The sequence below is a fragment of the Syngnathus typhle genome, linkage group LG8, assembly GCF_033458585.1.
Source record: "Syngnathus typhle isolate RoL2023-S1 ecotype Sweden linkage group LG8, RoL_Styp_1.0, whole genome shotgun sequence".
NCBI lineage: Eukaryota > Metazoa > Chordata > Actinopteri > Syngnathiformes > Syngnathidae > Syngnathus > Syngnathus typhle.
In genome coordinates this window covers 3,782,956-3,810,612 of record NC_083745.1, presented here as the reverse complement: position 1 = coordinate 3,810,612, position 27,657 = coordinate 3,782,956, and the positions used below count along the sequence as shown (strand labels likewise).

The window sequence follows — 27,657 nt, the reverse complement described above, 5'->3', positions numbered from 1 at the left end:
GTGAAGCAAATTAGCCACGTTATTTCTTTCAGCGACGTGAAAGGCAGCACCAGAGGTGTAATTGAGACGCTAGCTAATCACAAAGCCACCATCGTGTTCCCACGAGCCCAACTCGAGGAGGCGTAATTAATCTGATGTTAAAATGAATGCTTACGGTCGCTTCCATTTGTAGCCAGCAAGTTGGCGTACTCACCCTTGATCGTAATTATAATAGTCCTGGGCGTAGTACTCTTGGCCGGGATCGATGCCGGACTCCATTGAGAGCTCCTGTATTGGACAGGGAGAGAAATTTCTGAATAGGATGAAGAGGAGCAGTACACAAGATGCAGACAGAGCAGATTGAGTTAAGGATGGGGAGGGGCGGAGCGGAGCAGCGTTACTACCTCAGGTCTCAGAAGAGATGGTCTGAGGAGTTGCTGATGCTGCCAGTAATTAGTGCGGACCAAGAAGACAAAGGAAGGAAGAGATCGCCAGGAGAGACACAAACAGGAGTTGAGAATGTAGGAAGAGGAAGATCTCGCTGATTATATGGAATGTTTTTGTTATAAAAAGAGAGATGGAAAAAGAAATACTGGAAAGACTTGTATAAAATCAATATTTGGCGTTTGACTGGGTTGGAATAGAAACCTAAAAATGTGCTTCTCAGAATTTTAACAAGAAAATGGCAGATCAGTAGAATCTATAAATGTCTTGTTAAGATATTCCATCTTGCCGTTGTTCAAATTTTCCATCAAAGGCGGAGTAGATAAGAATAATTGGATGCTCACCTGTCTGCCGTAGCCTCGCCTCCTGTGTGCCGGCAAAAAAAAAAAAAAAGACAATGACTGAGTGAAAAAGACATTTTGCTTAAATGAAATGTTTGGTGGCGCATCTCTGTTCTGCTGACCACTGATGAAATTGTCGCTGCGTTTTCAAAATGTCAAATTACGACGCTGCAATATTTTGGAATAGATGCCTCGGGCTCGTGTTATCACATTGGTATGGGTTCATTCGCCTCCTCCTTTATCTTCAAAAAATGCAGCAGGGTAGATTGCAATTCAAGGAAAAGAAGAGGGAGGAAAAAAAAAAAAGCCATTCCTTGATCATCTCCAGGCAGATATTAAACAAGTGCGGTGATTCCGGGAGGGATGATAACTCAAACAAAGTTCATAAAAGTGTCCTTGGCTATCGCAGCGTGCATACTACGCCACATCCTTTTCGACAGGCGGCAATGCGCTTTGTGTTTGGGACTAAAATGAAGCCTGTAAATCTTGAAATTCATCAAAAAAGCTGCCTCGAGCAGCGATGCGAACGCGGCGCATTCATTGCGAGGCAAAACGGAGCTGCAAAGCCTTCCAAACCCGCAAGTCCAACTTAATGACCATTTCACCGGCGTGCCGATATATGACCCGACAATGGGATTGGCTTGCACCTCCCGAGTGGAGATGAAGATGGAAGTGGGCTCTGATGGATGACCTGTTGGCTTTGCTGCCGGCTTCTTGCAAAAAAAACAACCAAAAAAACGCTGCAGCGGATTGTCAATCGTGAAGTCTCCCTTATTTGTCACGAATGGCAGTATATGCCACGCCTCCTGTGGCTGCAGACTCTGGAAGAGAACTTCCTTTTCTCAACAGATTTTTTTCCCCTCATGTATACTTTTCATCTATCCTGTTATTTACTCTGGCCAAATGGCCAAGCATCAAAACAGCAGTTTACGGCGGTGTCAGACTCGGAAATTAAAGCCCCGCCCCCTTCCCCCCTCCAATGGTCGTGATGCAGGAAGGGAGAGAAAAGGCCGATCATCCTGAGATTTGGATTAGACGGGACTATGTGTGGGAAGACCAAATGGGGAAGAAGATGAATGGAACACATGGAGGGTGAAAGAGAGCAAAAGAGAAAAGGGGAGGGGGCGAGAGGGGGGTAACTGTACTTGACAGTCTCACAGGCAGCGAGTGGCCCGGACTCGTCGCTCAGGGATTGATTGGTTCTGTAATTAGCCTTTTCAAGTGTGCTGCACAACATCAGAGTGACTACTTTATCAAGCTGGCAGGATCTCTGCAGACATGCCAATTGACAGAGTCTCCAGAGGTCACCTCATTCAGGATGGGCCCGCCGAGTGATTGGATCTGCAACCGCCACGCGAGGCTTTACCGAGGGCTTCTCTTGTCGGAGGCTCGCTTGTGTGGATTTCTTTGGTCGGGGATTAAGCCAGGAAAATTCACTTTTCCAAACACCAAATATCATTGGGTCTAAATATCGATTTAGAAATGATAATTTGTCGTGTGTTTTTCCAAAGTGGCAAATGAAAGAACTTCACCCCCGCCTTTAATATTGCATCGCTGCTTAACGGGTGAATAAACTTCAGAGACATAACATATGGTGATTTATTGCATGTATTTTGAGGTACTTACCATCGGCACATGTTGAATATTTAAGAGTTCATATCCAAGAAATGTGCACGCCTTTGGGAAATGCTACAGAGTTATTCGTAACTTCTGGATCTTTTGAAGAAACGGAATAATATTGCCTTCCGGCTAATTTTGGCTAAGCAGATGGAAACCGCATTCTCATCTGCAATCATAAGAATTATCCAGCTCTTGTTTTTATTGATTACGTTTGAAAAAAGGGTTTAGCAACAGATTTTTGGTTTAAAGGGCGAGGAATTAGTTTGTTATTGTTTGGGCAATGCAGAGGTCAAAGCTTGTAAGGTCACGTCACAATATAAAACCAAGAAATTCTCGTCACGCTTTAATGCTGTGAACTACGGCGCTGGCTTACTCAAAAATTTTAATTTGACCCAAAACAACTGGTATAAACTTTTATGGAGCAACGCAGGCCTATAAAAAGCATCGTATGTGGCAAAGCTGAGTACACTTTCTTTGGCAGCGGCGTCTTTCGATAACAACATAGCAAGTTAAAAAACTCTGAAAAACCTATACAATCAAAAATGTTGATGCAAGAGTCAAACAAAAATCTGAAAGAGAAACAAAGAACAGGAAAACAAAGAGTGGGGATGTAAAATTCAAAACAATGTGAATATGGAGTGAGAGAATCAGAAAACTGTGGTTTGAGAAGAAGCGGGTTCGCTGAGCTCGGCAACATCTGAGCCCTGAATCTCGGCCGCCACGTTTGGTTGACTTTCAGCGTAGTTCACGCTTGAGCAGCTTCGGAGCGAAGCGCTGCGAGAGTTAGGCTTTGGCGTGCTCTGCTCGGCGCTGAGATCAGAGTCTTGTTGTTTGTCAGCACCCGTCACCTGTGCTTTCTTATTAAACTTGGGCACCTTGCAATTTTTGTCCACTTGGCTGTACAGGTTGGCAACAGACCTCTCTATGTCGACGAGATTCTGGAGGTTTTTAAGGATCCCTTTGAGCTCCCGCTTCCCCGTCTCGGCCCGTGACGATACGGTGGGCGGGCGGAGTTTGCGTTCCGAAACGGGTCGAAGTGAGGACACGGCTGGCAGAGATGTCGGGACGAACTGGACCACCGGGCTGATCTGGTCGATGGAAGGTGAGGGTGGGGGTGGGAGAGGCGGCGGCGGAGGTGGGGGTACAAGCTCTTTGTGAGTAGGAGGAGGAGAGGCCCGATTGGTACCGTTCGGTTTACGAACGTCAGGGGGTGAGGGTGTAAATGAAGGCGGGTCAGGGCTCGAGGACGTAGAGGGCGAGGGCGGGGACGGCGGACGGACTGGGATAGGAGGCGGCGGGATCTCGGGAGGGTCGGGTATGATCTCCACATGGATCTGACATGGCTCCACTGTCACGTAATTGGCGATGTTGGAGCCGAACCTCCCGAGGACAGGCGGAGTGGATCTCGGTTTAGACAGAGACCAAGACTCGTCTCCCTGAGTGACGATAATATTCGGGGGTACATCCAGGCCGAAGGTCGAGGGGCATTCCAGAATTGACAGGAGGTCATCCGAGGACAACTCCGGCACATTGGTGCCGTCGTGGTCCCTGATGTGTATTGGGGAGGGCGAGCCGTGGCTGTTCTGCAGGAGGGCCTGCTCCTCAAACTGCCTGGCTTGCTCACGGACTGACATTTTGGTTTCAAAGCTTCCACTCAGCGGTTGGCCGCCGCAACTGTCCGTACGCTGCCCGTGTCTCACGGCGGCTCGGAGGATCTGCAGTTCCCAGTCAGACGCGTCCATGAGCAATTGCCTCCGAGGCGCCTCGTCTGCCTCGGCGTGGATGCGGGCCGGCATTGTCCAGGCGCACCCCGACCATTCGGAATAAGGAGCAGAAAAGGAGAAACGGTTGTTGGTAGGGTGTTTGCGTCCGGTGTAAATGTCCGGACTGTCGAGGTGACTGTTGTCATCGTAGACGGGGTTGTGGGTGGTGAGCGGGTTGCGATCGGAGAGGAAGGTCACGTTGCTCTCCGACTTGGGGAGGTTGACCCGCGGAGCTCCGTTGCTGTGGGCTGCGAGGGCGCGACGGGCAAAGGCGCTAAGAATCCTTTGATGGTCGGCTTCCTCAATGACACACTTTTTAGCCCTGGTCCGGAGAGGGCGATGCAGAGGAAGAAGAAAGAAAAAAAGACTTGAAAACAATTGACAGTGATGTCAGAGAGGGAAGGAGGAAGGAAAAGGTAAATGTTTGATTTGTTGGGCGGCTAGAAAAGACTAAGTGGCTAATCGCAGAGCATTTGCAACCAGAAGTATGCCAAAGAGTTAGATGAATCATTAGCTGCACTGATGTATTGATTTTTTTGGAAAGTTCAACCCATAAGATTATCTCTTACAGGGATCAGTAACGTATCAAAAGTAGCCACTGTAATAGCTCATCAAAACTGGCATCACTTGAAGGATGCGGTGTCATTACCCAAAACACTCCAAGGTGCGAGGAGAGGACGAGATGAAGCGGAGTCTCGAGGAGAATCGTTTGGATACGTGGGGTAAAAGGATTTCCCTTCGGGTCCACGTTTGAAAAAGGCCACGCTAATCAAAAGCATACCTGGAAGCTAGCAGCTACAAGGAGGAGGTTTGGGGAATTTTTGATGTGGAGATTACTTACTGCAGTCTGAATCCAGACAGTAAAAGACACCATGGCAAGGACAGAAAACAGACAGATGGTAAGGCGACTGAGGGTTAGTCAAGATGTCGTATGTTGATGTTAGGTGCCGCATGAGCTAACACAAAGGTGATGTTGCCTCCGGGCCAGCGGTGACAGTTGACGGTACGCACTGCTTAAAATGTTGTAGCGGACCCAAAGTTCACATTCTGTGGCTGAACAACGGACAGCTACGCAGCACCACCACCAATCCTGACAACTCCCAAGAGTCTTCACTTGTCCAAAAGTTTGCATCCCGGGGAGTCCAGCAAAACCAAGCAGAGAGCTGGCAAACTAGCTAACAAACGGAGCGTAGGAGGAACACCAAAACAAGCCCTCAAACAACAAACCTGACTGCCAGCAAATTTGGATGAACCTTCACTGCTTACTCTTGCTAATATTATACGCTTGGAAAGATACACACATCTAATGCGACAACAGCTGTTTTTAAAAAACTCAAGATGTTAAGAAGATAAAACTTGTGGTGGCGCGTACCATATGTTTCAGTCAGCTAGCTAAATATCGTCAGTCAATGCATGAAATTAATTTCGCGAGAAAGATAGCTAGCTATAGCATAGATAGCTTGTTTTGAGTGAGCAGGACTCCAGGAGGGAGTGTTGGTGGTTATATTTACTCCTAGTTTAAAAATGGAGGTCAAGGAGGACTCACATGCTGCTATCCCCGAGCTCTTCGTAAAGGTTGGCCCCGCTGGTGGGTGCTGCCTTGCCTCCCGGCGGCAAAGCCATTTGAATTCTGGCCGTTTTGGCGCACTCCGCCTGTCGTCTATGAAAAACACATTTGAGCATATTTCATATAAGCAGATTGTGTGCGTATTAACACTAATTAGGTGCTTCAGAAAATATTTGGCGTAAATTTATATATTTCAAATTTGAGTATATATATATTTATGGATATTTAAATTCATATATTTATTTAAATATTCATATTTAAATTAATGTATTTAAATAGCTGATGAAATAAGTAGAGCTAAACTGCACCGCTCACTTACAAAACAAACAAAAGCAACTTGACAATCATAAATGGAAATTATTACTTACTCTTTGAACCTGATGTTGAGGAAGATGGGAAGAGCGGAGCGAGAGGACAAGGGAGGGGGGACAAAATAAATGTTAGATATATATATCTTGTCATGGTTTTTATCAGTCCAGCTTAAATTCAAAAATGTTAACAGGCAGCTGTTGTTTTCTTTTAAGCATGACTAAAATACGTAAACGCTCCAAAACGTAGCCAGCTTCTGAGCACCCAAAAGAACATCCGATATTTTCTTTGTGAATTGCACACTTAAGCGAGCCACACTGTTGTGTGTGTGCGTGGGGCGGACATGATTAAGTGGCGTGACGACGCGGCACGACCGTCACGACCGACTGTAGGTATTTGTTACAAACGAGCGCTAATTAATTTGCTTTCCCAAAGCAACGGCGTGGAAATGAGGCCGGTGGAGTGCGTAGTCAGCATGTACAATGACAAGAAAAAAATAAATAAATAGGAGCAAGAAGGGCTGATGTTGTTCCTATACGTGAGAAACGTTGTACTCACTGCTTATACGTAACCATGACGATGAGGATGGCAGGGATGCAGCAGAGGATGATGATGATGGCGAGAGCGAGGAGGGCGCCTTCGGTGTAGCCCACGGCTTGGGCAGCCTTCTTCACGCTTGCCACGATGTCCGGCGAGCGGATCTCCAGGATTCGGCCGCCCTCGCCCAGGTAAGGCTGAAATTCCTTGTTGATATCCAAAACGTTCCCGTCCAGAAATCTACGATGAAGCGGAAGCGGGAGTTTAAAATGACACATTGGACTTTTTGCACACAATCTCCCAAAAAAGCAAATTCAATACTGTCCCCAATTGTCAAACGAAGGACCTGTTTTTCCCTGATAGAGAAAAAAAAAAGTCTTGTTAACACTTTTCTATGCGTCACTCGGCGAGAATGCAAACGTGGTCAACAAAATGCGTAATCACACTCCGCCAGGCACACACCGGGAACACGGGAACATGCACTCTCCAAGAAGAACAAGTGAAATATATTGCTGGTTTATGTCCAAGTCCTTGAAACCATTGTGGCTCTGCTGTGTGTCGTAGCGAGAGGAGGAAAATAACGTTTGCAATATTTTTTGTGGGGCTATATTGTCGGCATGAAATGCAGTAAATGACAGTCATTAGCGATGAGGAAAATCGTTTGGAGAGTGCCGCATCAGTGTGACATTTCAACAACAACAACAAAAAAATCTTTCTCGGTGCTTATTCTGCTGGGACAATTTGAGAAACCAGATAAAGAACTTGAATAGAAATGAATAATTAGATATTGTTTGTACCAGAATGCAATTCAATTACTTTTTAATTATCACCCTTCCTTATTGAGGTTTATAATTGTCTCTAAAATGACTCAAGATGGCGCCGAAGCACTACATGGAGCTCCTCAATGCCATCAACATAGTTTGGATTTTTAGAAAAAATGACAACAAATCAGATGTCAATTACCCTCATTGAACGGTGACCGAAGATCAAGTGGGCCAAAATTAAAAAAAAAAAATCTTACTTGAAGAGCTCCTGGCGTGAAATGGCCCTGTTTGTGAGCGGGTCGATGGCGTACACCATCAGGTCCGACTTGCTGTAGTCCTCCAGCTCAAAGCCGTCGCCGTGACGACGTGGCCCGATGGCCTCCACTATCACCTTAGCGCCGGGGATCTGGTCCTGGATGTAACTCTCCAGGATACTGAAATTGCCACAACGCCATCAGAAAGTCCATCAAACTCACATTAGCTTCGGAATCGATTCAACAAATCTGGCAATGACCGGGCTGCGATTTGCCCGCCGATTATTCTCCTCAGCCTTTGCCAACGTTGACAAACAACGTTCAGACAAGTGCATCTCGAGGCTTCAACATTTGCGAGCGTTTGAAAATCAACAATGACCACCAATTTGCCTTTCAAATAGCCTCATTAGGTCAAAACAAGCGAGTCTCTGGAGGTGCTAAAGGATGTTACGCCAAAACGCGATCATTAATTAATTTGGATGGGGGACAGAAGAGCCTGTATTATACACTCAAATGCTGCAAGACCTTTGCTCGACGGATTGATATTTATTTAAGAGCCCAAGAAGAGTATTCATTTGGCAAGTTGCTATTAGTACGAGACATTTTTCTTCCCAGTGACAAATTTATACGCTGAATTAGGTGCCACCTTAAAACTACTAGAGCTCATATCCTGTTGGAGAGGGTGCAATTATTTTTTTTTGGGGGGCTATTCAAACAAGGAAACCAATTAACTGTAAGTCACACTGGAGGCCAAGCAAATGTGAATCATAAAATACTGATTGAATAGGGACGGATGTGATGCAGCTGGTGAAATGTCGTCGCCAACCCTTTCACGCCTTTTATTACACGCCAAGTTCCCTTTTCGTAAAAAATCAAGTAAACACAATCATGTCATTAGTTTGATTTTAATTTGCTGTCATTACTAGAGGCACTTTGGATTAACTCTGAAATAGAACCACATGACGTCGGCTGGGGGGAGTTGAGCTATTTTCAAAACATTCTAAGTGGCATTATCCCATTTGATTAAAAGTTGAATATTCATTTTAATCGTAGTTGATAGGGGGGAAAAAAATAGTTAAATGCGCATTCTCTTACCTTATGATTTGGTCCTTATTCTCTTCAACCAAAGTGGGCGGGACGGTTGACACGATAACTTGCATGTCCAAAGCGTTGACCACAGACACCTGCAGACCCACCAAAAGAGATGACGGACTCAAAAAAGTTCATCTTCTCATGAATCCTGCTTGTAATAATGCGGTGCAGTTGGCTGACATGACAACCCGTCCACGATGTTCCCTGCCTCGCTCCCAAAAGTTAAGTCCGGCAACCCTAATGAGAACAAGCCCTACATAGGAAATGAATCATGGAGTAAACCCCATTCTGATGCAATAGCAAAAAAAAAAAGAAGAATAATCCCACTTATTGCACTGAGAAAACCCTCAATGAATAATAGTGCTGTAAAGAAATCGCCGTTCTCCTGTTCAATTTTCAAGCGGTGTGCCACGCTCTCTTTCCCACCGTCCGTCTTGTTCGGCGGGCTTGTTAGCGTGATGCGATGTGCCAGACCCGAATAAAAAAAGTATGTCTGGGGGAACCGTAGCGCCGAACTGGGGCAAAAGAAGAACTTGTGAAATTATTGAGGAAAACTGCACATGGGGTTTGAATGGAGAAAAAAAAAAGGGCTACTTGGCACGACACAGAATTCATTTGGAAATTGAATTCCAGAATTGTATAAAAGAGGAAAAAATAGCCAGTATGTCAAAGTCAATAGCAATTGATAGAAAAAGCTTTCAGGAATTTAAAATTTGTCCACAATCCTTCACGAGACTCACCACCACGTCAGCGTTGCTGCTCAGACCTTCGCCGTAGTCGTCGGTGGCGATCACCTCGAAGCTGAAGTACGACCGGCGCATGTTTCGAAACATCATGGCCGACTTGACGACGCCGGTGTACGCCTCGATGACGAAGCTGTCTTGGCCCTCCGCCGTCGGTGGGATGATGAGACGGTAAGCCATGGCGCTGAAGTTCCCCGTGTCCCGATCGGTAGCCTTAAATAAATAAATAAAATAATATGTAAATATACAATGGATGTAAAATAAATAAATAAATAAAATTCAGGGTGTCGTCGGGTCAATAAAAATGCACTTTGTGTCTTCAAGGGTCATTAACTTTTTTATCCTCCCTTTTCACATCCCATTACCTGTACTTGGAAAAGTTTTCTAATGAGGTAAAAAGTTCAATTCTTGGAAAGCATTCATTCTGGAGAAAATTGATTGGAATTGGAGAGACCAAAGAGTCTCTCGGAACGAATTGCATTCGATTTGCGCGGGCCCGCTGATTCAATGAGCGGTAGAGTTGCGAGCGCAGCGGCTACGAATATTAATTGCTCCGTGTCATACCAAGATGTCTTCATCGAGAAGGTTATGCTGAAATAAATAACCAGAAAATAATTAACAAATTTAACTTGGAGCCCTTTCAAACAAAAAAGGAAGGGCGCATTCAAGTGATGAGGGGAGATAATTGCTTTTTTTTTTTTTTTTTTCCCACGCAGATATGAACGCGACGGAAGAAGAATCGCAGCTGCAGGCTCTTCTCGCGTTATCTCCATCTCGCGTAGTTCCACCTGGCCGCTGCAGATTGTTCTTCTTGTAATAAATGACACGGAAGCCTCTCGTGATTAAATTCTCCTCATGCTTTTTTCCCCCGCCGGACATTTCACTATGAAATTGTTTAAAAGAAAAAAAATGAAATAAAAGAATTAAAAGTGTCTTCTAAAGAAGCCTGTCATTCACAGCCAGCCTTCACTCCATTAAGCCAGTCCATCGAGTAAATGTGATGGAAAGTGAAAGTGGAGAAAAACCTCAGAGGCACAAATTCAGCGCGGCGACCGAGCTCAAACACAGGCATCAATTCTCGGGCTGTGTCGCAAGTGACACTGATAAATAGCAGCAATCTCTTCCCCAGCCTGTATTGACGGAAGAGGGGAAGGAACGAGGGGACCTCACGGAAGGCCGCAGACGTGCCGGATGATGGCAACTGAGGAAAGAATACCAATCGGCGAGATGCACTTTGCAAATTTGACTCATGGAAGATTTAGTTATCCCAAACGCTCAGTAAGCTGATGGCAACTGAGGAAAGAATACCAATCGGCGAGATGCACTTTGCAAATTTGACTCATGGAAGATTTAGTTATCCCAAACGCTCAGTAAGCTGCGGTGAGTTGTCATTCTTCGCAGAGGATAAAGAATATATGTTCTAATGCAGGGTGTCATTCACTTGCGTCGTTCACTACCAGTGACGGCTAAAGACGTCAAAGATTTATTTGAACTATGCTGGAAGTGAATTGGTCAATTTGAAGGTTTACACACATTGGTGGAATCACAAACGGGGAAAGCGGATATTTTTACTCACCACTATCTTGAGAACGGAACTGAAGATCTTGGTGTCCTCGGTCACGCCGCCTATGTAGAGCTTCCTGGTGAAGACGGGATGGTGGTCGTTCTCATCGTGCACCTCCAGGAACACCTTGGCCGTGTTGGCTGCGACAAAACGATTAGCGTTCAATGGAACGTTTTTTTTGACAGTTCTTCAGGAAAAACTGAAGAGAAGAGCCGAGATTCAAATCAAGAAACTCAGAAATGCGTAGCAGACATGCTAACCGCTAGGCTTTTTGGGTCAGGTCATAACCAGTACAAGTGGTTCCTAACTTTTGATTCTACCAATTTGCGCAAGTCTTCCGACACGATGACATGACACTTGGGTTTTCTCGCTTCCTCACCGTCGAGCGCTGGCAGCTGAATAAACACGTCCATCAAGATAATCAGAACCGCCGTTGATCAAACATTCATGATTTGAAATGAAAATGGCCGTGCCACTATCATTTCGTCACGGTCGTCAGCCGGACCGCAACTTGAAAACTTGGAATCGTTTTCCGTCTCACGCGGAAGGCATCTCATTACCGAGAACATTGCATGCAATTTTTGATCAGAAAAAAAATACGTCCTCATTATTTCCGCGTCTTTTTTCTCAATTGTGTCGGCTTGTGTGGCAATTTGGACATTCTCTTGTTAAAAACGGAAGTGATTGTACATTCCGTGGTCATTTTCACCTGTATTTCTTAAGCAAGCTATTTCTAAAGCCATTAAAAAGATCGGTGACATGCTCTCATTTTAGTTGGAGATTGTTCCTAACGACACGGGCGCCAGGAGCTCCTTTTGTTTCATCCGACGGACGGCATTAGAGTCAATAATGAGGCCGACTTGCTTTGATCAATGACGATATTAGGCAGCCAGAAAGGCAGAGCGGAGCCGGGCTCTCCTATTGCCCCCAATAAGCCGATCGGGAAATCAACAATTGAAATTCTCCAAGCAAACAGCGGCGATGGTGAGTCTCGGTGAACTCCGCATAAATGATGATGAAATATTATGTGAGGCGAGTCGGTGTGAAATGCTAATCAATCCCGGGGAACTTTGCACTAGCTCAAACTTTCTGCTAGCCGTCATTAAAAAAATTGCAATGAATGGAAATAATTTGAAGGTTAGCCCAAATCAAGTCTCCAATAACCTTTTCCCAGTTGAAATAAAGGGAACGGCAATCAGTCAATTATTATATTATATTATATTATATTATATTATATTATATTATATTATATTATATTATATTATATTATATTATATTATATTATATTATATTATATTATATTATATTATATTATATTATATTATATTATATTATATTATATTATATTATATTATATTTAGTTATTTATCATTTTATTATATCATATTAAATTATATGCATTACATAATTGCGTACAAATGCGTAAAATAGCAAAAGCAGTCTATGCTAGGGGAAAAAAATCTACCGTCATATTCCATTTGTCATCTTCTGGCATGCAAAGGTGTAAAAGTCACGTTGCATCGGAGAACACGGAGCGCCACGGGGATTTGCACGCACGGCGACCGCTCATCAGATTACAGCCGCAAAAGCTGCGAGACAGAGAGCAAGGACCCTCGGGGATGCGTATGAAGGCCGCTCACTTTTGCTCTGGCTCTCTCGTCTTCGACAATTTCCAACCTGCCCTCGCCAGGGAACGATGCACCGTTTCGTTTTTCCCTATATTGAGCCGAAAAACGACTTAATTGAATCCAGCAGTGCCTCGCGTACGACGACCGTGTTGACACGCCTCTTGAAATTCTACTTTCAGTCGGTCTAAGCGAGTTATTTCGGTTCTCTCCGTGTTCATTGACAGACGAGGAGAGTCACTCGTTGTAATCATCTCACTAAAAGGGGGCACAGAGGATAAAAACCATCTCGTTTCAACTCAGCCACTCACAAGGAGAAAGACGTCTGATCATGATCGTATTGATATGGCCGTTTGATGGTGCCTTGCCAAAAGAGGACGAAATGTCAGCCAACATATCTCGATGGCGAAAAGCCTTTAACTTTGACTCTTGTCAGATAAGAGACGAGCGAGCGGATCACCCGGCTGTAACGCCCGCGATTAGAATTTGAGAGACGCGACGTACGCTAGGTCATCGATAATTCATCGGCGAAACGTTTCGTTCGTTAGAAGCTTTCCTCAGCAAACCGGAGGACGGCCGTTAAGAGTTCGACGGTAAAGTCAACGTTGAAAATTGACGGGAAGGAGGTAAACAAGCGAGACGAGGAGTCAAAATTCACCATTTGAATGCCGAGCCGAGCTTCCAAATTCTAAATGAGCCAATATGTATGCATAGTGGGTGAGCAAATGCAGCCGGCTGACAAGTGATCATAAAAGCAGCTTTTCAAGAGTGGATGAGAAGAAGAAAAAAAAAAAAAGTTGTGTCAAATATGTGATTTGTCTGCCTAAACTGGTTAGCTTGAAGCAAACGGAAACAGAACAGGTAATCATGCCGGAGAGTCTATCCGTCAGCCGATACGTTATTTGCATTTAAGGCACGATGCCATTTGATCAAATTTGGCAGGTTAGCACCAAAAAAAAAAAATGATTGCGCTGCCATGTAATCGGGAATATCCACTTGGGATTCCAATTTTAATGTGAGAAAATAAGAAAATGTCCACCTGATGTTACCGTTAAGCAAACTTCCTATTTTGGTTCAATTGCTCTCGGCTGTTTATTTTTATTTTTGTTGGAGCAAATAATTAATTTAGCTCTTCTGCGATTGGTGTGACTGCGACGTGAGCTTCCCACGCAAATCGCCGAGGGGCGAGCTGTCGCTTGTCACCGGCGATCAAAAGATGTCACATGACACGCGTGAGCGACTTATTGTTAGACTGCTGAACTTCTGCACTTGCCGTAGCGGTTTGACAATTTGATATGTTGATGTGTTTCATATGTCACAAATATTTCTAGAACGATTGTCGCCCTAACAACATAAATGCCTGAGTTTTTTTTTTTTTAGCTCCTCGAAGGTTGGCTTCGTTTTATTGCTTCACAAAATGATGTTATGATCTCAAGTGTATCCAACCTCCTTTACTTACTTTTGGAAGGCACACGCAAGTTGGACATGACAACCAGCAGCGAGTCGGCCTGCACCCTCAAGACGTAGCTGGTCACGTTTTCGTAGTCCAGCGGCTTTGCGGTTGAGATGACCCCCGTTTTGTTATCCACACGGAAGTGACCTGCGAGCAAACAAAAAAGCGGCGGTGGTGTGAGACCGACCGGAACGGACAAAAACAAAATCGGGCAAGAAAAAAAACTAAAGGGAGGAAAAACTAAAGTACATTGCATGAGATGAAAATAGCTACTTCATTCATTTTGCCTTCTCATACTTGCTACAAAAAAAAAAATATTGCACCTGCCGGGTCGTCTGCTCTCTCAGGGACTAATTAAGCGGCGCCGATTTTGCCAACGAGTGTGACAAGCAAGTGCTGCGGGTTTGCAAACATGTCACCGCTGTCTGTTCCACCCCGGGCCGGAGAAAGGACAAACAATACTGCAACGCATCTGCAACTTACTGCGTCGCCACCATCTGCTACTTGGATGCCGTTTAATATTTCATACACAATTTGAAATGAATGTGTAACGCCTTCCCGTTACGAGAGGCTCTCCGTTGCCGTGCCTTCGACTTTGTCATTCAAACAGTCGGCTGGGCTTGAGTGACAATACAGGGAAGAAAATGACGTCCATCTTTTATGGCAAAGCACGTTATTTTTTTACTGGCGGCCCACGCCTCAGCCATTAGAGACTGTTCGCTTGTCATCGTGTTGTCAACTTACTCGACAGTGGCCCGCAGGCAAGCGGGGGGGAGAGGCGGGGCAAGCATTGATGCATTTTTTACGAGACCAAAAGAGGGCCTTGGAAATTGTTTCAAATTGTCAATAAAAATAACATATAATAATAATAAAATAATGGATAATAAAATAAAACAATTGAATAATAAATAATAAAATGGGTTCTTTTTTAAGGCAACAAACCTCAAATAAATATTTGTGTTTTTCTGTTGCGAAAACTGCCTCTCCTGCATTTCTCACCAAATAAGAGTTTAGAGAAGTTGCATGTTCTTTTTTTTTTTTCTTTTTACAGTATTGTCAATTATAAGCTTGTTTTACAACTGGCAACCCACTAAAAGCTGAGCCAAGTATCTGCTGACATCATATCAGGAGGAACTTGGATTTCAAATGCCCCTAGTGTGCACGGAAAATACAGATTGAGCGACTTCTCACTAACATATTTCTTTCAAGCTTTTCCGTGGCGGCGCGTACTCCCTTTGTGGCCACACTGGCACCGAGGTATTTGAAACCAAATGTTTATGCGTCTTTTGTCACGAGCTGTTTGCGAGCAAAGACGGCGCCGATGGAAATATACCTAAATCATTTCCTGCCACGATGGAGTAGTAGATGGTCTGGTTGATAGCGGCGGCGAGAATGGTCCCCAATGGCGTACCCACCGGCGCCAGCTCACTAACGGGCGGGAACCTGCAAAGAGACGTCAAGGCAAGATGAATTAGGAGAAGACTTCGGGGATCGATGATGCCTCGGAAAGAAGAAAAAGATTTCAGCCTTGATTCATGGAGGAGAGGTTTCAAAAAGCATCAAAGATTACACTTGGCACAAACATAACTTTGGCAATTTCATCTTTCTTGGATGTATTTTGAGTAAACAAGAAGTAGTATGTATAAAAAAATAAAATAAAAAAAAAGTTTGACGAAATCTGTTCCATTTTATCTCAAAAATGTACTTTTTGTCATGGTAACTTTAAAGTATGATGCTTTACTATGATTTTATGCATCCCGTGTGTATATATATATTCATTATTATTTACAGTATTCTGTCTCTATTTTATAACTTGTTTGTGTATTTTTTTAGATTTTATAAACTGTGTTTTTTGAGTGAAATATGCCTTGAATTTCTTTTATTTTTTTAAATAAGAGCAACAACAGTACAATAATTGATGATACAGCGGTTTGCTCTTACTGGTAATACATAAATGAGCATTAGTTTCCTTTTCAAGTACATAAGAGACTTTGGGGAAAACAAATTATTCTTCAGTTATTGCAACAAAAGCACTTTGAGTTTGCATATGGAGCTGGCTGCTGGTTCTCTCCAAGGAAATGCAAAAAAAAAAAAAACTAGCATGGAGCAGATGCAGCTATAAAAGGCAGGTCAGGTGGGATGTTTAGGAGGGATGAACGTATGAAAAAATATCCCCCAGCCAGCCAGCAAACTCTAATTACACCTTTTTCAACATTTATCAAGGCTAACTCCCAGATGATCGTCCCAGTGTGAAGGAAATCTAAAAGTGGCTTCAATGTTAATCACACTGATGGCACAAATTCAGCCGAGAATGGACCTGCTTCATCATGAGCAACATACGGGAGGGACTTCCACCTGTTTGCATTGCCAAAAATATATGGCTGACATGACATGCCTTTCTTCTTAATGAAATGGAACAACGAAGGTTGGGGGTGGGGGGGTCAATTAATCTGACTACTGTCATATCCAATGATGGAAGACAGAATTAATTAAAACAACATCTTGCTGTAGATAAGATTGGCTGATAAGTTAACCATAGTGGGTTAGCTTAGCTTCCTTGTCACATATTTTATGAAATTAATTTCCTTACAACATACATATTTTAAGATTACAAAGTAGCTTTTTGTTAGAATAAAGTTTCTGCCATTGGTGGACCAGCCATGTTACCCTCCGAACACAGATTAGCACAGTTAGCCATTAGCGGGTATTTTAACTTCCTTGGCACATCTTGTATTGAATGCAAGTTTACTTCTGTAAAACTCCAACATATTTTCTGGATATGAAACTTTTAGTATAATTTTTAACAATTTTAGTGTTTTGTCCAACATTAGTTATAAGACAGTGTTAGTTTTGAGGACACCAATTAGCGCTTAGCATCTGATTTACATAATTTATGTTCAACACAACTTCCAGACCGTAGAAAGAGATGGAGAGGGAAGGCAGACGTATATAGAAAATGTGATCATTTGAATTTAATACATCAAAATGATTTTTATCAGTCAAGCAATTTAAATTGTGAGGGCACATTTAATCACAGTCATGTCTCGGCTTATTTTCTAACGTCATCTCATCATGTCAAGGCAACATTCATAAAGCGTCGACCATCATCACGGGAGATCGTGTCACCGCTTCCCTTCCCTGGACGCCAACCCAAGCGGCAATTACTCAGCGACAAGGCCCGACGGTGCAACGAGCGGGAAATGGAAGTCATTTATATTAGCCAAACAGCACATTATTCACGTGCCAATAGCGGCGCAATACATTCTGCCCGCACATCAATATCAGTCATTTGCCAGCACGGGGTGATCCGAACTGTCTGCTGTATGATTCTTCTGGGCTTTTCGCATTATTCACTGCCATGTCCTTGCAGGGTGTTTGCCTCTCTGAGTCTGCACGATGGATCGATTGTTTTCCAACTTTTGTGATGACTTTCTTTTTGTTATGAAAACCAGGTATACACACACATCGCGGCTGTTCCACTTGCCAACTGTCTAAAAGATGATGTTTTGTACTTGGCTGAGCACCGGAGCAAAATCATTTACTTTTTTTTTTAACACCTGTGTGTCTTTTTTCTGTACACTCTATCCCTTTCAGTTGGAAATTGGTTTTCAGTGAAGCCTTGCATAAATGCCCAAGCTGTGAAAATAATCACCCCTGAACGCAAACTCGAGATCACTCATTCATTCAGCGTAATGTGTTGGTTAAATCTGGAAACACGAGGCATTGTGAGCCGGCACAAAAGAGTTTTCAGGTGTCTCTGTTATTGTTTGGTCAAAAAATAAAGAACACATGCATAACAATTCTGCCATTTTGCATGTGACTCAAAAAATATCTTTTGTGATCCCTGCTACTATTTTTTCAAAAACACAGAGCAATGTCAAGAAATTTGCCAACTTTTTGTGGAGTGATTGGATCACATTGTCAGAAAGAATCAGAAAACAAACTGGTCAATTTCACACTTGACGGTTGGACAGACACTCCGGACGTGCTACTATTAACAATCCAAAAGTCTATTTTCCACATTATGTGGCATCGAAAACTTCTAACGTTTGAATAACAGAATCGAAATGAGCGGTTGAGATGAGAAGACACAAATCAGTGGCACGACGAGGTGTCAGAGCGGCGAGACGACGTGATGGGCTGGAATCAGCACTCGAGTCACACACCATGCCGCCGCCATGGCCGCCGCCATCGGTGTCTATTTATGGCATCTGTAATTTGTGTGTGGTGAGCGGTAACAATCATCTCAGCGGTGTTTGATTACACACCTCTGCGGCTAAAAGTCGAGCCTAGCCATTAGCTGAGTCATCAAGAGGAAAAAACAAAAACGCTCCTTTTTAAAGCTTTAGTTATACGTTTGTACTTATTGCTTTTGATCGAGCTGATAATGAATGTGATTTGAAGTTGGGAGCCGAATCGATCCAAGAAAATATAAAACTTGCTTGTTCTATTTTGTTTTCAGAGTAATTCCGCGTGTGATTTTAAGCCACAGTAGGGAAGAAGTACATTTCCGCTGTTTTTCCCGAGAATTTCTTTCTGACTTTCTGTTGCAACTTACTGATGTCACTGTAATTTAGCTATTATTACTCCTTTCAGGAATTTAGGAATTGTTTTAAACTCAAGTCCGAGCATCTTCGGCCAAATTATGCAGAGTGTCGCAGGCGCTCACTCTCCATCTGTCTTTGACAAAGCAGCGTGGCGGCGAGGTGACAATTAAATCGTTTTTGGTGGCTGCTACCTGATTGATCGGCGTTAAAAATAACCGCGTTTGCTAAAGTGCACCGGGGATTCGCTTGAGGAGAGCGCGAGTCTCGCTCAAGTCTCTCACAGCGTTTCTCAGATGCTATACTCTCCTGCGTCATGTTTTTGAAGGCGGTCAAATTGGGTAAAAGTAAGGAGCTTTAACAAAGGTCGAGATTAGATGGGTAGCCGCCGTGCTCGCTTTAGATTGCTTGGCTGGGGGAGCCGATGACAAAACGTGTTCCCAGAATCTCTCTGCGGGAAGCGTTCTCATCATTGCGGCAACACAATATAATCTCCAGTGCGAGGGGTGCTGACCAAATGACACTTTCTTACCCCAGTTGCTCTTCTTTGACAGGATATGAGAAGCGTATAGCGGAGCCTTGGTGTGCTACCACGGCAAAGCCGTTATCGCGTCCTGACAAAGTCGTTCTAAGCTGCTGAGAAATACCCATAGACGGGTCCAGGTATAGAGATTAAGCTAAAGATGTTACATATGTGACAATGGGGGGGGATGAGAAAATAATTTGCTGTTGCAGGATAGAAAGCGAGCTGACGTAGCCACGTATGGAGAGTGGAGTTTTACGGTCATAAGAATAGTGACAAAACTGTGGAATTCATTCTTGCAAGGTTTAAATATTTCCTCAGCAGCAATGCACCGAAGCGCAAAGGAAGAAGAAATCTTTTTTATTATTAATACTCAAGGCCTCAACATTGTTTTTTAACTGTGAAAAAAAACCCGACAGGAAATTGTTTGGATTTACTACTTTAAAAACAACAAAATAAGAATACGTAACTATGAAAACTCATACATTTGGTAAGTCATAATAGTGTAATTTAAATTAAATCAAAATGAGTTGTTTTTGTTCTGGTGGGGCACTTCCCAATGTGCCCCTTAACCACTAAACATGAGTTACGACTGCAATTCCAATTCAATATAATTATGCGAGACCAAAGTCAGTTTTCATTGCTTTCATTTTCAAAAGAGTAAAAATAAAAATAAGCCACGCATACACACCCACCCACTTATTATGTACAGGGAGGGGTAAGACGTGTCAACAGGAGGCAGCAGAGAGTCCCGGTGTCAACGCGACATGCCATGAGAAGCGCGGGCGGCACACAGGTGTCAGCCAGCGCGCCCGCCTCAGGCCCGATGGCGGCGTGACGCTTACGAGACGAGGCAGAGGCGTATAAATTTCGGGGGATGGGGGGGGGGGGGGGGGGGGGGAACTGGGGATGCGCGAGGGGGGGGGGGGGGGTAGTGAGCGTTAGAGTGTCAAGCCTCCCTGCTCCACATCATTGTGCACGTATGGCCTCGCTAATGTGATCCGCCGCGTTGGAGTCATTACGGCAAGAAGCAGGCGTTTTGAACGACTGTCGAGCTGCATCGGCGCTAAAGGGTTCGTTGTTATGGCAGCCTGCTACGGTGTCATCGCGTTTATTCGGAGAACGAGGGAAAAAAAAAAGATTCCGGCTCATTCAATCAAAACTGACAGCGGAAAGTCAAGGAGGAGAAGGTGGGAGGCATGTTTCCATAGCGCCTGTACTCTAGGATGACTACATCTTTGTGATTCCTCCAAGAATGTATTTTTTATAGGGAATAACATGAAAATAATTTACGAGAGAGCAATATAGGTTCCTTTGGGAGTTTCATGCATTCTGGGGTCGTGCTGAGAGTGCACGTGTCTGAAACCCCGGCAAAAATGTCTTTTTCAATGAGAACAATATGTCACGCTGTCGGGTTTGGGAGATTGTTTTGTTTGGTCCTGTTATCACTTCCTGTTTTATTTTGTATACGACCTATGCATTTCTCCTGCACTCCCGCCCGCTTGACATCCCCGTTATGATAACTACGTGCACCTGTCACCCGCCCTGATTGTCTGCACCTGTGTCCGCCCTCCTCCGTATGTCTATTTAGTCCACGTCTTCCCATCGTCTTGTGCCAGTGCGTCTTGTTACCATGACCACCAGTTTCCGTTGCCACAGCCCAAGCCACAGCCGAGCCGAGCCACAGCCGAGCCGAGCCAAAGCCAAGCCCAAGAAACAAACGCCAAGCCCAAGAAACCAAAGCCAAGCCAAGCCACAGCTCAAGCCACAGCTCAAGCCACAGCTCAAGCCACAGCTCAAGCCACAGCCCAAGCCACAGCCGAGCCGAGCCACAGTTATCTCCCGAACCTTGCCTGTGAGTTCCGGTCTTGCTTTTTCCCTCAAGTAGAGGCGCCTTTTGTTATCCCCTTTTTCCTCGGCTTGAGGCACCTTTTGTTGGCACTTTTTCGGCCATCCACTGAGACAATAAAGCCAGTGAAGTATCCAACTCTGCGTTCGAGTCCTCTCCCTGCTCTGTTCCTGACAGTACGCACTGGCCAGACATGGACTCGGCAGAGTCGGAACAGCTGGCCGCCGCAGTGCACTCCCTGGCGTCGAAGCTGGTCCAACACCAGCAGCAGGTAGAGGCACTGGGAGTTGAGGTCCATGAGATCAAAAAAGTACAAGAAGACTTCAGAGCGGCGGTGGCCGCCCAGGTGGGAACACTAAGCCGGCAGATGCAAGACGTTCTCACGCTACTGACCGCGGGACCAGCAGCGACGCCCAGTCCACCAGTTGCTTCCCCGGTCGATCGTCCGGCTCCCGCTCCTATGGCAATGGGGGTCAGGCTGGCTCCTCCTGAACGGTACGGTGGAGAACCCGGGCTCAGCGAAGCCTTCATCACTGAGTGCGAGATGCAATTTGAGCGGTCCCCAGGCGATTTCCCCACCGAACGCTCCCGGGTGGCCTACATGCTCTCGTACTTGACAGGAAGAGCCCGGGCATGGGCAACGGCAGAATGGGCCCGGGATTCCCCTACATGCCACTCTCTCTCCACGTTCGTCGAGGCTCTGCGCACGGCATTCGATCCAGTTTCCTCGGACCGTGAAAAGGCGCGCGAGCTCAGCCAGCTGTCCCAGGGTCAAGAGTCAGTTAGCGACTACGCGATCCGCTTCCGCACCCTGGCCGCGGAATGCGGGTGGAACCAGACGGCCCTGTACGATATCTTCCTCAAAGGTCTTTCGGGAACCCTCCAGGACCAACTCGTTCCCCTCGACCTTCCCGCTGACCTTGACGCGCTCATCGCCCTGGCAATCCGCACAGACAATCGCCTGCAGTACCGGAAGAAGCAGCGCACAAGCCGGAGCGCGACCGTCTTCCCCCCCGTGGCCAGGTTGGCATCACCGCACTTCGAGACACACCTCCAAGCGTCGAGCGTGGCACCGCTACCGCCCGGGGTTGAACCCATGCAACTCGGCCGAGCCAAGTTGAGCGTCGAAGAGAAGCAGCGCCGATACCGGGAAGGTCGATGCTACTACTGCGGCGCTCTGGGACATTTTGCCGTCTCCTGCCCCGAAAAAAGGACTATGATGGTAAGCGCATTCTCCGGTAGCCAGCAGAAGGGTCGACGCCTACCCATCGGTACCCTTACATGTTCCGGGAGAAGCACCCAACTAGGAGTGTTAATTGACTCCGGGGCAGACGAAAGCTTGATCGACTGGGCTTTCGTCCGGCGGTTCGGTATAAGAACCGAACCCCTAGCCAAGACGGTAAAGGCCAAGGCATTCAATGGGCAAGCGCTCTTTGATGTATCTCAAATCACGGAACCCCTCTCTCTGTCCTTCGGGAATCATCATGAAAAAATCAGGCTACATGTGGTTACCTCTCCCATGAACCCGATCATCCTCGGGTACCCGTGGCTATCACGGCACAACCCCGTCGTGGACTGGAGGTCAGGGGAGATAAGGCAATGGGGATCCCGTTGCCAAGGGTCTGGTCAGAAGAGACCTAAGGGCAACGGCCAAGCAGCGGCCCGTTTGGGGACGGTTTCCTTGCTCCCTACCACCTGTTGCGAGTCCCTGCCCCGGACCCGCTATCCGACTCCCGCCCGTGCCCTTGCCTCTCGGCCCCCCGCTTCACCATCCCGGGGACAGTGGCCGCGGGTCCGGTCTCGTCGTCAGCCGCGGCGTATGGCCCGGGCCCTAACGCAGCTGCCGTTGCGACGTTTGCAGCCGGGTTCTGCTCCGGAGGGCGGGGTGTTAGGGTCTGACCGACTTCCGGCTCAAAGTAGTCCGATAGGGGCCCATTCGGTTCCCGTGCCGGTCCCCTGGGTGGAATCTCCCGATGCCACGGCTGGAGAGGGGGACTGGGCGGTAATGCCGCCGGAGGAGGGGGCTTGGTCGACATGTTCGGACTCGGACTTTTCGGATTATTGATCGACGCGCGTCGTGGGGTAATAGCCTCCTGCTCTGGCTCGGGGTTCTGTCTTTGGGGACGTCGGGAGCCGTCCCTTGAGGGGGGGGTTATGTCACGCTGTCGGGTTTGGGAGATTGTTTTGTTTGGTCCTGTTATCACTTCCTGTTTTATTTTGTATACGACCTATGCATTTCTCCTGCACTCCCGCCCGCTTGACATCCCCGTTATGATAACTACGTGCACCTGTCACCCGCCCTGATTGTCTGCACCTGTGTCCGCCCTCCTCCGTATGTCTATTTAGTCCACGTCTTCCCATCGTCTTGTGCCAGTGCGTCTTGTTACCATGACCACCAGTTTCCGTTGCCACAGCCGAGCCGAGCCACAGCCGAGCCGAGCCAAAGCCAAGCCCAAGAAACAAACGCCAAGCCCAAGAAACCAAAGCCAAGCCAAGCCACAGCTCAAGCCACAGCTCAAGCCACAGCTCAAGCCACAGCTCAAGCCACAGCCCAAGCCACAGCCGAGCCGAGCCACAGTTATCTCCCGAACCTTGCCTGTGAGTTCCGGTCTTGCTTTTTCCCTCAAGTAGAGGCGCCTTTTGTTATCCCCTTTTTCCTCGGCTTGAGGCACCTTTTGTTGGCACTTTTTCGGCCATCCACTGAGACAATAAAGCCAGTGAAGTATCCAACTCTGCGTTCGAGTCCTCTCCCTGCTCTGTTCCTGACACAATAACACTGTAATGTTCTTTGTAAAAGCACAGAATGACATTAGTATTGCTTTTTTTGCTTCAATGTGCTGCTCCTTGTGAAGTACACATCTTCACCAGTTGGGGGAAGTACAGCACAACTTTCGAGAGATACAGTAGAAGGAGCCACAGTAATGTTAGTCATTCTATGCTGAGGATAAACAATGTCTGGGTATATTATCTATATACATGTGCTACTCAATAATAAATATTATCCATGGAGGAGATACATAATACAAAATGTTCCTAGCACAGTTCCATTGCAGCAGAATGGCAGAGTGACACGAAAGCTACAATTTGCATTTGCACGCGATTCATGACGAGGATGCATAATGCCACATCAACAGGAGCGGCGTGAAGCTAACTACGTTACATAAACACTATTATACCAAACAATGAATCCCTATATTACCTTTTGAGTCAGACCTCTATTGCACGAAGGGGTGTTAATGTAATGATCGTGTTTTGTATTTGGAGGAACAATAGGACTAGTGGGGATGTTTGAAATCGAGGAGTAGTCATGGTGTTTTTCTTCATTTGTATTCCCCCGATAGAGGCTTTTAGCAAAACGACTATGGAAAGCTGTTTGAGCATTTATTCAATATCAGTTCAAGGTCCGTGTGTGCTGGTACAGTCTGCGTCCTCACAAGTGAGACAGTTCAGCACACGAGTAGAATGACGAGGGTACACTCGTAGTTTGGTCCAGCAGGCTACTCGGGCATGACACATGCATGCTAATTGGCTCGAGTCTTGTTGTTAGCGTAGCGCGTTTGTTTTCGAGTCAGCTTTGACGGTAGTAGTGGCAAGAAAATCGTTATAGTTAAGACACATCCATGCACTGGATTTTCTTACGCGCAAGTGGCCCTTAAAGTGAATATCAAGGAAAACAAATGGCTTTATAGCTCCCACGCTACCAATATCTACGCCACATGCACCTCAATTAGCACATTGACCTTTAAAAAAAAAAGAACTGGTGTAGTGTTGGCGCTAATAAAATATTACACTCAATTATGTAGTAATTTATCATGGCTGGAGGGCAAACTGCGGGGGCGGGGCACAAAGGGGGGACAGATGATGGACAGCTGGAAATAGCCAATCCAAACAAGCAGCACCCATTTATTTATTTTAATTTGATATATTTGTGGAACTCTGTCAGAAGCGGCAAAAATAATTCCGACTTTGTTCCCAGCTTGATGTCGATTCAGTACGTGGCTCTTAATTACCATGCACATTAATTTAACTTCATAAAAGATTTTTAACATAATGGCAAGAAAAGAGAAGCTGCAAAAGCAGACAAAAAGGAACATAATTCATTTTAGCCATCTTATGCCCTTTTTTTGGACTTGCGAACCCGCCGCCACACAATTCATTCCGGCCTCCCAAATACATAAGAAGAATGAACATAATTAGAGGAAAATGTAATAATCTTATATATTGATATGTGGGAGTTAGGAGATGAATAATAGGGTAGGTGTGCATAAAATCAATTGGGAATATGATTCTATCACCTTCTCTATCGTATAAATTACTTATTACTATAAAATATTATTAATTGCCTCTTTGGGTTAGTCAAATGAAGATAAATGGCTTTTTTGAGGTACCGCCACAAAACTTGGATGACATCTCATCGTGAACTACGGTAGCAAACGGAAATGAGCTTTGCTACGTTGTTATAATCCTGCATATTTTAGCACCGAATTTGGAATAATTTATGACTTCTTAGCTGATTTTATTGTGATGAATATTAGTGCAAAAAAAGGTTGCAATTTTGCTGCGTGTGCACGAAAAGCAACATGCGTCAGCTTTTTAAAGGGGGCATAATCTGGAAAATGGACTTTTTAAATGATTGGATCGGATATGAATCGTTGGAGTTCTGGAACATGTAAATTTTTGGACATCATATAAGAGAAGCAGAGGGGGAATGAAGGGAGAAATTTGATCAAAATCTAAAAACTGAAAATACATCCCACAAAGAAATCATAATGAGTATTCTGTCATACTACACATTCTCTATGGAAAAGTAAAAAGTAAGTTTGAGAGAGACAAATTGATGGCTTTTCTAAATTGTTTTTCAAGACCATATCGATCATATTTAACTGCCCTCAATTCACTTAATGTGGCCAGTAGGCTATAAAACAAGTTTCAATTAGTCCGCAATCATCGTAAAAATGTTTTCAAAGTTTTTCCAAAAGTAGTTTATTGGGTCTGGCAGTTTTAAGACTCTTGAACAACAAGTCTGGTTATTTAGCTGAGGAAAGTAAAGCGCTCAATGAGAACATTTTGGATAAATAGCTTTGTATTGCATGACTTGCATCACTGCACATCATCCAGTTTGTTAAAATATTTTATTCATATATTACGCAACAACCAGCTTGTCATAAATCTCCTCGTAACTTAAGCTTTTCTAGTTAGCGACAAGCTAATGTTAGTTGTGCTAATGTCATTTCATGAGCTCATAGTTTTGTTATAACCGCTGTCTAAAACACATTTATTGTAGACCTGTTGCTGTGCCCGTACAAATAAGAAACAAAGCACAGATCTTGATAATTTCGAAAATCTCAAGAAAAGGGATAATCAAGCGCTAATCATTAGCGATCGGATTTTTTACGAAAACTAAAATGGCTGCCGAAAACAACAGTGCTGTGTAGCCCTGTTTGCCCGCACATGACATGACATCGATATCATCATCGTTACGAACTACTGGGTCAGCCTGGCAAAGTGGAGGAGCGGCCCGGACAGCGATGCAGTGTGACATGGCACAAACAGAGCGGCCGACTAAATCATTTGCCACCTGGAGGCCTCACCCGCAGGGAAAGATTATTCTCTCTATAACAAGCTGAATCCTGCCGGAGGTGTCGCCGACATAAATCGGGCATTCTTCTGACAACAAAGCTCACAAATACATTTATAATCAAATGCTTTTTTTTCTTCTATGTTACTTTACTTTATCGTCCAAAAAAGTGTTAGGTTTGATTTTTTGATTTGAGAGGCTGAGATCAGAGGATTTGGACTTTTGGAAATAATAAGAAGTGGTGCGGCATGTCTTTTCCATTTTGTGTGCAATGAGCTTGCCGGCAAGAATTATGTTTTACTGGGCATTTAATTATCTGCTACTTATGCTTTACTGTCATTCTGTTTTGATCCAACAAGAGTTTGACAGTTTTATTTCAGTAAATCTTGTCTCATCTTCCCGTTTCTCAAAACGTGTCTTTCAACAATCACTTGTGCACTTGCGCCCCACAAAGTTTAACTTTAATGGTCCCTTTTAAGCCATGTGGTTAAAGTCGCTTTGCGAAGGCCTCGTCCATTTGTAGTTTGGACGCAAAATGGTCACTCACAGTTTCCACAAGTTTTAAAGAACACGGAAAAAGTTATGTGACATTCACTAAGTTGGCAGCTTTTAGTTTCCCCACCCTTGGTCGTCATGGGAACAAAAGCCATACTTCGCCACTTAGACAAGATGGACGGAACAAGACTCATTTAAAGCAGAGTGTCACAAGTGGGTGTTAAGTCTTCTATATCCTTTTTATATTTCGACGATGGAATGTCAGAGGCCATTTATGATGACAACCTCTGAGGGTTTTTTTTTTCCAATTGTCAAAAGAAAGCTGCGTAATGTGATTTTTTTGAAGCATTCAATCTTACATAATACTAGGCTACTATACAGTAATTGTGAAAAAAAACATGTAGACTATATCAAACATGGAAGGAAAAAGGAAAAAACATTATAAATATATATTTAGATAGACATGGACAAGTACGTTGATCTGTAAATATATCATAATTTATCCTTGTCTGGATTTGCACGGCGGCCATTTTTTTTTATTTGTACATGTGCATGTAAACAAATCGGTGCCATCTATCCTTAAACAAGCGGCTTTACCTTTGTCTTCTAAAAA

The 27,657-nt window shown here is 44.8% G+C and overlaps 1 protein-coding gene across 1 annotated transcript in view; it reads right to left on the bottom strand.

Annotated features, from left to right (window-relative positions):
* LOC133158456 (protocadherin-15-like) overlaps positions 1-27,657 on the bottom strand; it is a 109,412-nt gene that overhangs the window by 3,289 nt on the left and 78,466 nt on the right. The window contains exons 26-37 of the mRNA XM_061285690.1: positions 15,389-15,498; positions 14,062-14,202; positions 10,990-11,117; positions 9,411-9,626; positions 8,674-8,762; positions 7,582-7,758; positions 6,582-6,800; positions 6,083-6,091; positions 5,694-5,807; positions 768-789; positions 384-422; positions 194-267 (exon numbers count right to left, since the gene is read on the bottom strand). Of these exons, the coding sequence (XP_061141674.1) occupies positions 194-267; positions 384-422; positions 768-789; positions 5,694-5,807; positions 6,083-6,091; positions 6,582-6,800; positions 7,582-7,758; positions 8,674-8,762; positions 9,411-9,626; positions 10,990-11,117; positions 14,062-14,202; positions 15,389-15,498 (1,338 nt within the window). The remainder of the gene's footprint in view (positions 1-193; positions 268-383; positions 423-767; positions 790-5,693; positions 5,808-6,082; positions 6,092-6,581; positions 6,801-7,581; positions 7,759-8,673; positions 8,763-9,410; positions 9,627-10,989; positions 11,118-14,061; positions 14,203-15,388; positions 15,499-27,657) is intronic.